The following is a 13,673-nucleotide window of genomic DNA, read 5'->3' as shown; positions in this document are numbered from 1 at the left end:
AGATGCATATATCCCCAAATCTAATACTCATGTTACACATTCCTAGTTTGACTTGTTTTTAGCTTCATTCAGCAAACTCACTTGTGAACCAAAATTACTCAATTCTATTAAGAGATCTTGATTTAAAACTAATTAATTTAATTTTAAATAAATTACTGCAAGTGCATAGTTAATAAATTTATGAAAAATTATAAACAAGGTAATTTATTCCCTCCTATTTTTAGAGATCTGAGCGATTACCCGCACTGGGGAGAAATTCTCTGAGACAGAAACCACTTCAGGTCTGGCCCAGCAGCACTGCACAGCAGCAGGATGGTATGCTCCACCCAAGGACATTCCAGAGCACTGCAATTACTATACCCCTGTAACATAAAAAAGCAGGCTGTGCTGGCTTTAATCAGGCTGCTATTAATGAAATACAATCTTCATGGCTAACTGCCATCCAGGTTCGATGCACTTAAACCGAGCAAAGAATTTGGCCCAAACAATAATTCAAAGCCAAAATACCAAGACTTTCTTTACTGCCCTTGAAGCAAATTCTAACCAAAAGAATAAACAAAACCTTTCCGGGCATAATATTACAAGTGCTCTGTGTAATTATGCATAAGATATATATTATACATAGGATATTCAGGCATGTCAATTTTTTACGAGTTAATGTCAGATGTTACATTCCTGTCTGCTACCAAGAAACTCTGCCAAGTTTTTTTTTTTGTCCACTTTAACAGAAGGAAACTATTACCTTATCTGCAGTAGATCGTATTTCTCTAAAATACATGAAATTAAAATCCCACTAGAAAATCCCACAGGGAAGGGAATGGCTCTCTGGCGCCCTAGTACTAGAAATGAGAGAACTGGACATTTTTACTACAGGATTAACAATACATGGAAGCAATAGTTTTTCCAGCATCTCCCCTTGCCAAACAAAATAGTTCTGTTGACTGGCTCCAGAGTGACCCACATCTAAGCTATCCTCACCTAGACAGGTTGTATTTAGGCAACAGAGTTAGAGAACAAGTACTCTCAAGGGGTCCCACAAAGGATGCATAGCAAGAGGAGAAAACATTACAGGATTACATTTTTCACTGTTGTCTGTTTAATCACATGCCCCTCTTACAGCTCTTCATGAACGTAACAGAATCATTGTCTCAGAAGAGAGGCCCACGACCCGGTGCCCAAGGGCAACCAGCTGACCTGGCCAAAAACAAGGGCCAGACCCAAGCCCTGCACAACAGCTGAGTGTGTGATGATGACCCAAAGACCTGCCCGTTTGACTCCCTCCACTCATTTCCCTACTGCCGTGCTTGTACCTGCATGCATCCGCGACTCCGAGACTGAGCGCCAGATGCAAGTGGTCAACCTGGTCTGCAAGAGAGGAAGGCCACAAGGCTGCACTGAGCAACAGGCACACCTCCGAAGCACCATGCCCAGGAGGCACACAGGAAGGGATCCTGCCCACCAGCAGCCGCATAGCCGCCCAGCTGCGCACCCAACAGGCAGGCACCTCCTGCTAGGCAGCAGAGCAGGCTGCAGTGTCGTGTAACAACTGGAGCTGCCATAACAGCCCCTCGCTTTTTGGCAGTGGTGGCTTCCCTGACCTGGTCTCCACCTCCATTCCCATGTGTGTTACACAGTCACATTTCCTCTTCTGGACAGGTGCTCACCCAAAGCCACCACAAAGCCTACTCAACTCACTAGACCCACCAGAACATTCAATGGGCCAAAAAAAATAACATAAAACCAAACAAAGCATTTTCTGTCAGGTTAGGCAAATAGCGCCAGGCTACTGAAGGCCTGATGAACACCAGAGACAGTATAAGGGAGCAAGAACCACAAGCTGGGGAAGGATTTTTTGGAACAGCAGAAAGCCACCAGATCTAGTCATTCATAGTACTAACCTTCTCCTTCACAGACCAACTTAGGGAAAACTTAAGCAACTTGGCACAGAGGGCTCAGATCTGGAAAGCGGAAAGCCTCAAATGAGGAGAATTTCAGGAAGGCTTCCAGGCCTGGAAACCAGGGTTACCATATAAGACAAGCGGTGACAAAACTGCAATAACTGAGCTGTGAAAAGACATAGCTTCTGACTGACACAGCAGTGTCACATACAGCAGGCTGTGCTCCAGGCTGCATCATGCCACTCAGCTAGATACTCCATGTCAGAGTGGTAGTTTCTCTTTCTGAAATATTAAGTGATTAAAAGATAGCTTTATTACACCTGACATCTCTAGTTATCTTGTATCATAATTACATGGCTACTACCTCCAACCACACAGAACCCCAACTTTAACAGAACAACACAGGCCTCAAAACCACCAAACCATTAACTGACTATACTTGAGGTTACTCCATCACTAGTGTTTCCCCTAAATCCCAGTGGCTGAAGAAAAGTATCCAAAAATCAATCCAGATAGGTCTTTGTATAGTCCCCAATGACTGCTGTGTTAGGATTACATCCTACTCCACTTCACAGAAGCTGTTTGAAAAGATGGGATATCTGGAACAACACTCTATGTCATGGTGGGGGAAAGTCCCTGGAAAAAGCTGCAGTCAAGTGAAACTAGGTGAGCCATGCTGAAAGAATATGAGGATTTCAGTGGCATCTTTTTACATATTAGACGCACAGGGAAGTCTTAAGATGGCAAGCACAAAACCAACACCAACCCTTTGACATATAACATCAGAAGAGGAAAACTGGTGCCTGATATGACCCCTCACAGAATACTGCAAGCTGGCTTAATGGTGGGTGGCAAAAGTAATTTTATAAATAGGATTGCATAAGCACTATGGATATGTTTATTCTATGAATATACTCCATGTTTCTTAATAAACAAACTGGCTTTCAAATTTCCAGTATTTTTGCCTGTAATCAGACAAAAAAGGAAAAAAAGGAGTGCAAATATTACTTCATCGTATTTCGGCTGGCATAACAAATGATGCAAGGATTAACGAACAATAAAGGAGACAAACACATGAGCACTAGCTTCAGGGAGAATAACAAAAAAATGTGACTAGACTGGCTTAAGGAATGCACTCATTGTTTACATGCCAGAGGCTTTCTGAAAGTTTTTTCTTTTATTCCTTTTTTCCCTTCCTCTTTCCCCTTTTTAAAATACTGACAACTCAAACTCAAATCACAAGAAAAGCAATTCCCACCTAAAACTTCAAGGAAGAACTCACACAATAATATTATATTTATGTATTTGTTCTATGGTATTTTAAAAAAAAAAAAAGTGTATTACAGAGACATCAGTTTCCATAAGACCATGGAGCCCTACAATATCACATAAGCTTTGGCTTCAGAATTATCTAAAACATTGTTGGACACTCAAAATCATGTTTTACTGCATAATAAGATAAAATATGAGTTATGAAGAGAGAAATGAAGGAAAATTAGGCTATTCAGGGTATGCTTCAAGTTCTCCACAGTTTGCGTCCTGCCACTGACACTTGCCTTCTCTCTTCCAGACACTTTCCTCACTTTTCCATAAAACAATTCTATGCTTGAATTTGAGAAAGCAGAGGGAATGTCTTCCAGCTATACTGAACAAGCATGAGCAGATTTCCAAGAAATATTTATTCAGAGATTTTTACTAAGAAATATTGAACAACATGTTAGCCTTATAGCACATTGGTTTCCGCTAGGCATTAGGTAACAATGACTATTTACCTCAGAGCCAAGTGCAGTAGAAATTCTGAGCATTTTGGTTTACATCAGCCAGCCCTCAGCAGGTAGGTTATGTTCTACTGCTATGGCTGTCAGAATTGTGACTCATACCCACAGGTATGATCTTTACATAAATTTTAAAAGTCATCAGCTGATCTTCCATCCAGAGCCTTCGTTACCCTAGCCTTCCTTCTGCAGCCAGCATCAGATTACTCTAATCCCTTCCCACTATTATGGAGTGCTATAATGGCCAGAGAGCAGGGAAGTTACCTAATTATAAATAAGATTCAAGATAAAACCTACTGCACTTGGATTTTTACCACATGTGCTTGCTGAACCCAAAGAGTCTTTATCACCAGTCCCCAAATGTTTGCATGTCAGAACTCGCTTAAAAGGCTGTGATGGGTTGTGGGAACAAATGGCACACACTTAAGATCAAGAGACACAGCTCTGTTCCCTGAAGCTAATGGTAATTGCAGACTCATAGTAGGATTTTCAGATTTCTTTCCTCTCCAAGAGTGCTACGTTACGTACTTTCATAGATGCAGATGTACTGGAGCGTCAGGCTGGAGCAGAGACCAGCCAGTCTGTCCACAGAAGTCCCCATGTTAGATAAACCAGTCACACAGGCGCAAGTTGCCATGAAAGCCTTAAAGACTGTGACAAGGAATGGAGAACCTGTGGCTACAACACTGCATTAGAACTGTCAAACAGTGTAGGTAAATGACTAGAATTTTAAAATTTAAGAAAGAAGAAAATCAAGTGGGGAAATAGGAACCTCCAGTGAATTCTAGTCTCAAACCAAGCAGGTGCAAATCCCCACCTCTACACTTCCTGACCTTTTAGCATCATTCTGCCTCTTAATTTTCTTTTTCTTCATGGATGAATCAACAGTAGAAAGCAGCCTCTGGGAAAGGACTGAAATGTGCATTCATGCTTCTAAAGTGGACAGTTAAAACTAAGAGTAGGGATGAGTTGCAGAAGCAGAAAAGGTGGATGTTCAACTTCTCTTCAAAGAGAAGAGCAGGGATAGGGAGCAGGGAGAACAATTATCATATTAAACACAGAATAAAGAATGGCAAAAAAGAAAGTAGATGAATTACAGCTAGCTAGGAGTAGCTATTCCCTCCTGTCTTTATCTTTTAAATACTGTTACCCTGTTCCTTTCTATAATACCCTTGTCACCAAACAGGGCCAACAGCACCGTACTAGTTTTGTAAGTTAACTAGATCAATGCCATGAAGAAAACTTCTTGCCTGGTTATTCCCAAGCCTGAAAATAAGAACTGGAAGTCAAGGAGATGACTTGTTCAGGAATACGTCAGGCTCTGAAAGCAAGGCGGAACATGCCTCCCAGTCCAGGATCCTCTAAGACTATTCATACCAAGTCAAAAACAGAAGTCTTTCAGATAAGCAGAGGTCTTAGAAAGAGAGAGGATTTAGAATCACAACCTGTATTCTCTGAACTCTGTAAATTCTCCGGATGTAAAGGAAACTAGCCTGTTGAGTGCTGTCAGTAGTACTTCTGGAAATCAACTAATCATATTACAAGATAATTTCTCAAATTTCAAGCATTTGAGAATACAAATCAGAATCTTAACACTTCAATGCAAAATTAACACTTACTGTAATAATACATTGATATCTCTAATAGCATTAGGGCAAATCAAAATTTGGTCACAGACTAATATATTTCTGCACAATCTATACTTCCTAGCTTTTTTTTTTTCTGTTGTTGTTCTCTGACTTTAGACCTGGAGATCTGTCATCTGACCCTATCCAGAAACAAATGGAAAAGTCACCATAAGAAGATGCAGATTCAGTAAAAAAAATGCATTTGGCAGTACTACAGTTGAAGAATGATCTTGCTGATCACAAAGAGCTGTACCAAGGACTTCTCTTATCATGCTTCCTTCCAAACTGAAAACACAAACCTGCTGACTGAAGTTCAACTATTTATTCATGATTAAAAGGTCTAGAGTAATGCCCATTGACAGTAGCTTTTTGAGAAATTTTCTAAACATATAATTCTAAATATTTTTATTTCTAAAGCAGAAATCTAATTAACTGAAAATTAAAATAAAATAAAATATAAATAAAAATAAAATAAAAACTTAGAAAACAAACAGCTGCTAGACCTTGACAGCCCACAGTTAAAACTGAAGAACAAAAATACCCAAAACCAAATTATGGTTCTCTCAGTGAGGAGGGCCTGAATTTACTAACAATTACAGCAACTATTGCTTAATACTGTGTTAAATCAGCAAAATCACAAATTGGTAAATGGCACGCTTACCAGTTGTTCATATTAAGCCGAAAGTAAAAGTTGTTCAAAAAAAGCTAGTGTCATACTAAAAAAAAAAAAAAAAAAAAAAAAAAAAAAAAAAAGTATAGTGATGGGAACTCACAAAATTCAAGGCATAAAGTCCAAAGTATAAGCAAAGCATCAATTTACATAAAGGTATGAAAAAACACAGCAACACTGCCAATCATTTTGCAACTCTATACACATGCCATTTACGCAGTATGTAAATGAAGTACCTCATAAAATATCTTCAAGATTAGCCAGAAAAATCTTACAACATAAACAGTTTCTTTTATGGGTCAAATGAAGTAAGAAAACAAACCAAAAACCTCTCAAGTATTTTTTTGGTTTGACAGTGAGATTACTCATGTGGCTGTTTACAGTGGTTTCATCAGGAAAACTGTGGATCTTCCCTACCCTCCTGACAATAAAAAGCAGTTAGGAACTAAAGCACATCCTATTTGTTTGAGAAGTTTGGTTTTGTTGTAAAAAGAGTAAGATAAAAAAGAACAACTCACCATACTCATTTGATGCATTCCTAGCAGTAAATAATTAAGATAGGGCCCAGTCCAAGTTAAGTCGATTCACGTCAGCAAAATTTCTTATATAGTAATACTGATTTTCATTCCATTCCAATTACTTCAGGTTAATCTCTTACTATATAATCCTGATACTGACAATAAGGTTTTCTACCTATCTAGTTTACCTCTGCTCTATTTGAAATTTTAGGCTTTTGTTTTTATATCTTGACAGATCTAAGCACAAAACTTCAAGGTAGAAATTAGATTTTCAGACATCTGGCCAACGATCAAGAACTAAGACAGAAAAGAAACCTAGAAGTGTACAAACAGGTATCACTTCTTAAACACCACTCCTGCTTAACACCCAAACAGAGCTCCTAATACTCAAAACACGGCTTTGTTTTGCTGTTGCAGATGCCCTAATTACAGATGCCCTATAAAAACACACACAAAAATAGCTTGACTGACTTTCCTAGCTTCACAATCTGAGATATCATTCATTCAAGAAAGAAAAGGGACAACATAGTCAACAAATCTAATTTATTTCAGCAAAACTTCCAGTTACCGTAGGCCCATATCCTTCAGCATCTAAAATCTGCGAACAAGCATTTTTACAGTGTGAAATTCAGCAGTGCTGGCCACCCTCGCGCTTGAGCTCCCCAACCCGGCCCATGGTTCCCCACACAAGAAACAGCTTCAGTGGCTAAAGCAACTCCCCCCTCCACACTCGCCCTCCATCACCACCTACGTCCTCCCCATCCGAGGCCCCCCAAGCTCTTGGGACCTCCTCGCCACCTTCCTTCTGGCCCTAAAGAAACACTCTACAAGTTCTCCCTTTCATTGCTCCCAAGCCCTTCCGCCGCCGCCGCCCGCCGACCCGCACGCTACGCCGCGATGCCGACCAGAGGGCCTAGGCAGCTGGGGGAAGGAAGGAAGGAAGGAAGGGGAGGGGGGAACGGCAGCGCACACACCGCAGGAAGCGCAACACTTCCCACCGTCCTCATTCGCTACGCACACGTTGTGCCAACGCAGCGCAAGGGCAGGAACCAGAGCAGGCAGCGCCTACTTCAGCTGCCACTGCCGTCTTAAGACATGCACGTGGAAACCATAGCCTCAAAATCCAAACGACCTCCTGACAAGCAGGCGCAGGGTTTGACAGGTCAAGGCTGTAGTTTCAAAATGCTTTTAACCAGTGCTACTGCAATTGGCTGCTGTCCGCTGTCACCTTCCACCTGACACCTGTATTGTTCCTACCCCCAGGTCACCTTACCTCCCTCACTTGCATAAAGAGGGGTGTGGAAAGGAGAACAAATAGTAACTTTTTTTCCATGCCGGATTAGTTTCCACTCAAATCAGCTCCCTGATCTGATTCACTGTCTGGCCATGCAAATGTTCATGCCAGTATAAGCAAAAATATTGCAGGGACAGAGTAAAGGCCAGAGGTAGCAATACAGCAGGACCATTTCTTTCAGAGATTTTATCAGCTTAAAAGTGTTTGCAAATCCAAGCAATACCAGCATAATGCTGGCATAAATACCAGCAATTACCAGGATAAGTATTTTCATCTTAACCACCTGAAGTCTGGTATCAAAAACCCTCCAGATGAATTTGGAAAATGCAAAATTGATCGCTTTGCCTTTAATATATATGCAATGAAGTAGAATAATAAGTTTGGGTTATTTCTGGTATTGCTTAAGTTCCTAACCATGTTATTCATGAAAGTTAGTAAAGGTCAGCAAACTAGACAGCTAAAGAGGATGAACACACAAGTACAGCTACACAATGAGCATTATAAGAGTGAACAGCATGAGCTAGAATCTTTGGACTCTCTTGAAGGAGAGAGCCTGCAAAGAAAGGAGCTCCTCAAACCCTGATCACCGAATAGCATCCCTTCAGGCAGCCCTCTGACAGATAGTGCTACTGAAAAACAGGCTAAGCATTTAGGTCCTTATGGTATTAGCTACCCACATCATTTGCATGTTCTGCCTTGATAGATGGCCTGTAATCTTGTCTCCCTTGAAGCTGAAAGCATCACATTAAAACTGCTAATTGGAGTAGCATATTCATAGAGTAATGACCTCAGTCAGTGTTTCTCAAAGTGGCTTGCATCATCCTGCATTTCACCTGCTGGAAAGCAGCTCTGCAGAGACCTGGGGGCCCAGGTGGACAAGCTGATCATGAGCCAGCAATGAGCCCTTGGGCAAAGAAGGCCAATGGTATCCTGGGCTGCATTAGGAAAAGTGTTGCCAGCAGGTCAAGGCAGGTGATCTTTCCCCTCTACTCAGCCCTCATGAGGGCACATCTGGAGCACTGGGTCCAGTGCTGGGTTCCCCAGTATGAGAGAGACATGGACATACTGGAGCGAGGCCAATGAAGGGCCACTCAGATGATTAAGGGACTGGAGCATCTCTCATATGAAAAAAGGCTGAAAGAACTGGGACTGTTGAGCCTGGGGAAGAGAAAACTGAGGGGAGGATCTCACCAAAGCATATAAATATCTGGAGGGAGGGTATAAAAAGAACAAAAAAACAAGCAACAAAACTACAAGGCTGAGGTTTTTAGAGCTGACTAGAAATTTTGAGTGTCTATGGAATACAAGAGCATGATTACCAGAGCAGTGATCTGAAAGCACTTTCGAAACATCCCAAAATGCTGATCATCTATTTTAAAAATTTGTATATTTAAATTTTATAGTTTTAACCCAAAGCAAAAAAAAGTTAATGACAAGTTTCCTCTCAGAATAGCGTTTATTTTCAGAGACAAATGCTTTTCTTTCTTCAGCTTTTGAGTTCAGTTCAGTACGTCCCTATTTTTTCCAGTTCAGAAATGTGCAAGTCACAATAATACCGCATGTAAGATCAGTAGACTCTCATTGTTTTTCCAGTAAAACGGGACTTTAAAACCCCAAATGAGGTTACTGGATGGGATCTAGTTCAAGATTAAGATTAGGCATCTACCTGCAGGTGTCTGACGAGCACTGCAGATATCAAAATTCCTATTCTAGTTAGAGTTCCAAGTCCAACCTAACCGTTAGAGCTTAAATCAGCTCATCTTAGAAGCAAACAACCAGCCAGTCAACTAAATCACACTTTATGCTATATCAACTACATTGACTAGATCACTATTGACTATAACAGGAACTCAGACATCTCGGACTTGATTCAGATGCTCGCACATTTGGGGTAACTGTGGAGTAACCAGCCTCATCTCCAGCTTTTGTTCTAGAAGACCACTGGTCCTTCACCATCCCTGTGCTGTATCTACTGACCTCATGCATTTATCTCTGCTAAACTAAAGCATTTTAAATGGCTCTAGAAATGTATGCTTAGGTAACTACACCGTGCTGCTAGCACAGATGCTGGCACCTCCACTCAGGTACTGATCTCAAATGGAATCCCTCCTACCATGTTACTGAAGATAATTTCTGAGAAAATAAAGGTATCAACCAATATGTAGTAACAAAGACAAAAAAAAGAAAGAAAAGAAAAAAGATAGAAGTGCTTTCAGGGGAACGTTGATTTAAATAAGCCTAACACGTGTATTTCAAAAAAAAAAAAAAAAAAGTTTTTTTTATAGTTTTGTATGGTTAGGCATAATTCCCATACAGTTAAAAACATACATAAAAATAGATCCCATCATCTTGTACCAGCAGATTTTCTTGTGAGCCTTTTGAAGCCAACAATGTTATACCACAAAGACAAACTTTCCCCAACATTTTGATTCCCCATTCCCTTTCCAATTACTACAGAATACAGTGTTATTTACAGCCAGGAATGTGTTCTACAATATGTTGTACTTAGAGTGACAATACATTTGCCAGACCTCATATACAAATTACATCAAATAAACCTCCTTACTCCATTCCAGCTAATCTACAATAGCTCCATTCAGTGGTTAGATTTAAGCCAATTTCCATTACTCACATCCAACTAATCTCCATCAGTGTGCATTCCTGAATATTTAAAAATCACCAAACATCCTACACTTTACAGATACCAACAGATGCAAACTATTTTTATTTACTGTACATTACAAGGACTTCTTCCACAGAAAAAGATTAAGAGTCACGTGCATGATTTTGAGCCAGCTTCAATACATCTGCAACTATCCAACAAGCCACTGCACACAGGATAATGTGCCTATTGAACAACAGGAATTGTTACCATAACTAAAATGCTCTTGCAAGAAATCTTTACCTACTCCTACTCTAATTTAGGAGCTTGTCAGAAAAGTCTAATCTAGATGAGCTTTCTTATATAATCAATACAGCAAACAGAAAAATATACTTACGGTTCATGTGATCAATATAATAGACACCAATCTGAGGATCGTATGCAGCTTCCCATCCCCAAGGCAGTTCATCCCCAACACAATCCGCGAATGACAGGGGCTTTGTTAACCTAAAAAGAAATAAATGAGTTAGAACTATAGCTTTTCTCTTCCCTACATATCTGTTATTTGTATTAATTCTTATTATGACAAATGCTAAAGAGTTTATTAGATAGCAGTGACAAAAGAGAGTAAGTTATTTCTTCCTTAGTGTTTAAGCTCTTATCGTCTTTCCTCCATTCCATCCTTCTGAACTTATTAACTCCAAGAATGTTAAATTATTGCAAACATTTTCCTGTACGAGACAATTTGCTGCAACACCTTCATGTTTGACAGTAATTAAACAATAACCAGTAGGTAAACATGCAGCTGATAAAACAGAAATGAGAGCATAGGTTTAACTTAGAAATCATTGACCCACAAATAAACCATTATTATTACTTATTATTGATGGATCTGACCCATCAAATTCCTTAAGTAGGAATAAACTATAAACTCGGGTTGCAGAAATTACAAAGAACCAACATGGACAAAGCTCTTACATTCCAAAATTTCTGCGGGGGGGGGGACAGATTTAATCTTTCAATCACAAACATGTCTCCACTTCCTCATATTTGTCCAAACAAAGTTCACAATGTAATCACATGAAGATAACATACTTAATATTAAGTTTCTAAACAAATTCAGGAATATAAGGCAAGTTTGCTAGTTTATTGCCCATTACAAACTGCTGTGCAAGACCTCTAAACTTAGAAACAGTGAAAAAATGTTAGAAAATTCAGGTGAGATCACCAATGTGAAATTACATCTGGGTCACTATGGATTACAAGGCAGCTCAGAAGAAAAGAAAAGAAAACCCACAAAAATTGTGAGAAAAGTTTTTTTAATTGGGAGAGATTATCGTGAAACTGGCCACAGTCACTTTTCTCAGTATAATGAAAAAAATCAGCTTCTCTGGTACCTATTTTCCTTCTTTTTAAACCAAACCCAGTATGTCTATGCTGTTTCACCTTTAAAGTCCAAGAGTTTCCAGGTTGCAACATCTTAGGGAAAAAAAATGGCTGTAAGCTCTGAGGCCAGACATGGCAAGAACTCATGGTGTATATATTAAAAATTTCAAGCACCCTTTTCCACTATTTGCTTTCCCTAATGCAAATATTGTAAAGTCATTAAAAACACAGATAAACAAAAAAAAAAAAAAAGAGAATTTTTTCTTCAAAGGGGTAGTCTTCTCCCAAAAGGACTTTGGCTCAAAAGCCAAGAGACCACCAGTGCAATAAAAGCGTATATCCCATACTTAAAAGAAAAAAAAAAGGGGGGGAAAAAGAAATTAGAAAAAAAGGCAAATTACATAAAGTATCTGACGTAAAACCCACCTGCTGGACAACATTGAAACATTTTTAAACCCAGGCCCGGCGCTGCTCGGAGTAAGGCTGTTGCAAGCAGCACCTCTCCGGAAGCAGCGGCCCAGCCTGGCCGGGTTGGCCCGCTCCTCGCCCTCGCTCCCTCTCAGCACAGCAGCCGGACCAGCCGCCAGCCCAGCAGCAAAGCCGCTCAGAGGGGAGCCACTGCCCAGCAAAGCAGCAGCTGCCCAGCACTGTCACATCAAACACACCTGCCCAAATGCTACCTCTTAATAATTACCAGCATCACAGCAAAAGTTACTGTTTTGTTTACAAACAGTAACAGCTAGACAGAAAGAGATGAATCTTAGGAAAGCAGGAGAAGCCCTTTAAAGCCAGGATAATGCACACAGTCACGGCACCTTCTGATTAGCTTCAGCCAGGCTGTCCACAGCACACAGCACCAACAGCGGAGGAAACGCAGGGTGCCCACGCTATGGAGTTCCTGGGCCATTACTCAGAGGAAGTACCAATCACGCAAAATTAACAACTCGTTAGTGCGTTTGGTTAGTCATGTGGACCGGTGCCAACTACTACGGAGCATCCTGCTCTAAAGAAAGTCCTGCCTCAAGTTAGAATACCCATTTAGATTTTCATAAAACATCTCTTAAACTACATAAAAATAAAGGACTTGAACTTCATCTTTAGCTTTAATGATATTATATTAATAAAAGTCTCAGAGTTCAAGCCATAAAAATACTTGAAATGCAATATAGCTGAGTAGGGATCACAACAAACTAGCATAAGCATACACAGATGGCCTCTAATAAGTTCAGTTAAAACTCTGCATAAGTGTTTAATACTTTCACCAAAGGGATACAGCACAGCTAGCAAAAATCACAAAAAGTGATTTTTTTTAAACCACCTCCATAGGGAGGGTATAATCCCAAGTACTATCCTGGCTTTTCCTCTGCACTCTGCACCAATTTTATTTTTAAGCAAATATTGACTTATTTCTATTATAGGTCATTCTATAGGTCAGACCTACAGAGCAGAACGACTCCAGAATGATGATAATTCATCCTCTCTGGTCAGTTGGATGTTCTATCCAGCTGTCATTACCTTTCAGAAACGAGGCACCATGAGGATGAACAGCAGCTGTCCTCTCCTGCCAGACACTCAATAAATTAAAGCAACACTAAAGGACAGAGGAAAAGTACTGAGGTGACCCACTGTAGGCCTTAAACAAAAGCAGAAGAAAGAGGGAGACAAACAGATGTACATTAGTACAGCAGAGAGGACAAATTCTGCTCTGCTGGATTATGCTGCACATCACAGCCTTAAGGTCTGAATTATGTTAGAAGAAATGTTCCTGAGTAGATTTTTAAAACACAACAAAGGTTGTGCATTTCAAGATCACAATTACTTAACAGTGTTATATCTTGATCTGCTGTCATTTGTTCCAGCCTTCTGATAGCACAAGCTTTTTGAGCCAGACCCTGGCTTTTA

At 40.1% G+C, this 13,673-nt stretch overlaps 1 protein-coding gene across 4 annotated transcripts in view; it reads right to left on the bottom strand.

The window, feature by feature from the left end:
- The window catches only part of WWC2 (WW and C2 domain containing 2), a 106,472-nt gene that overhangs the window by 57,636 nt on the left and 35,163 nt on the right, over positions 1 to 13,673 (bottom strand). For 3 of the 4 annotated variants that reach the window (XM_064511009.1, XM_064511010.1, XM_026105158.2), the window contains exon 2: positions 10,783 to 10,892. In XM_064511009.1, the coding sequence (XP_064367079.1) occupies positions 10,783 to 10,892 (110 nt within the window). Of the gene's footprint in view, positions 1 to 10,782; positions 10,893 to 12,586; positions 12,601 to 13,673 lie in introns of those variants that run through there. The other variant, XM_064511011.1, reaches the window with a different exon arrangement.

Source organism: Dromaius novaehollandiae, chromosome 4 (genome assembly GCF_036370855.1).
Source record: "Dromaius novaehollandiae isolate bDroNov1 chromosome 4, bDroNov1.hap1, whole genome shotgun sequence".
Lineage (NCBI taxonomy): Eukaryota > Metazoa > Chordata > Aves > Casuariiformes > Dromaiidae > Dromaius > Dromaius novaehollandiae.
The sequence above is the reverse complement of the archived record's forward strand: the minus strand, read 5'-3'. Positions and strand labels throughout refer to the sequence as shown.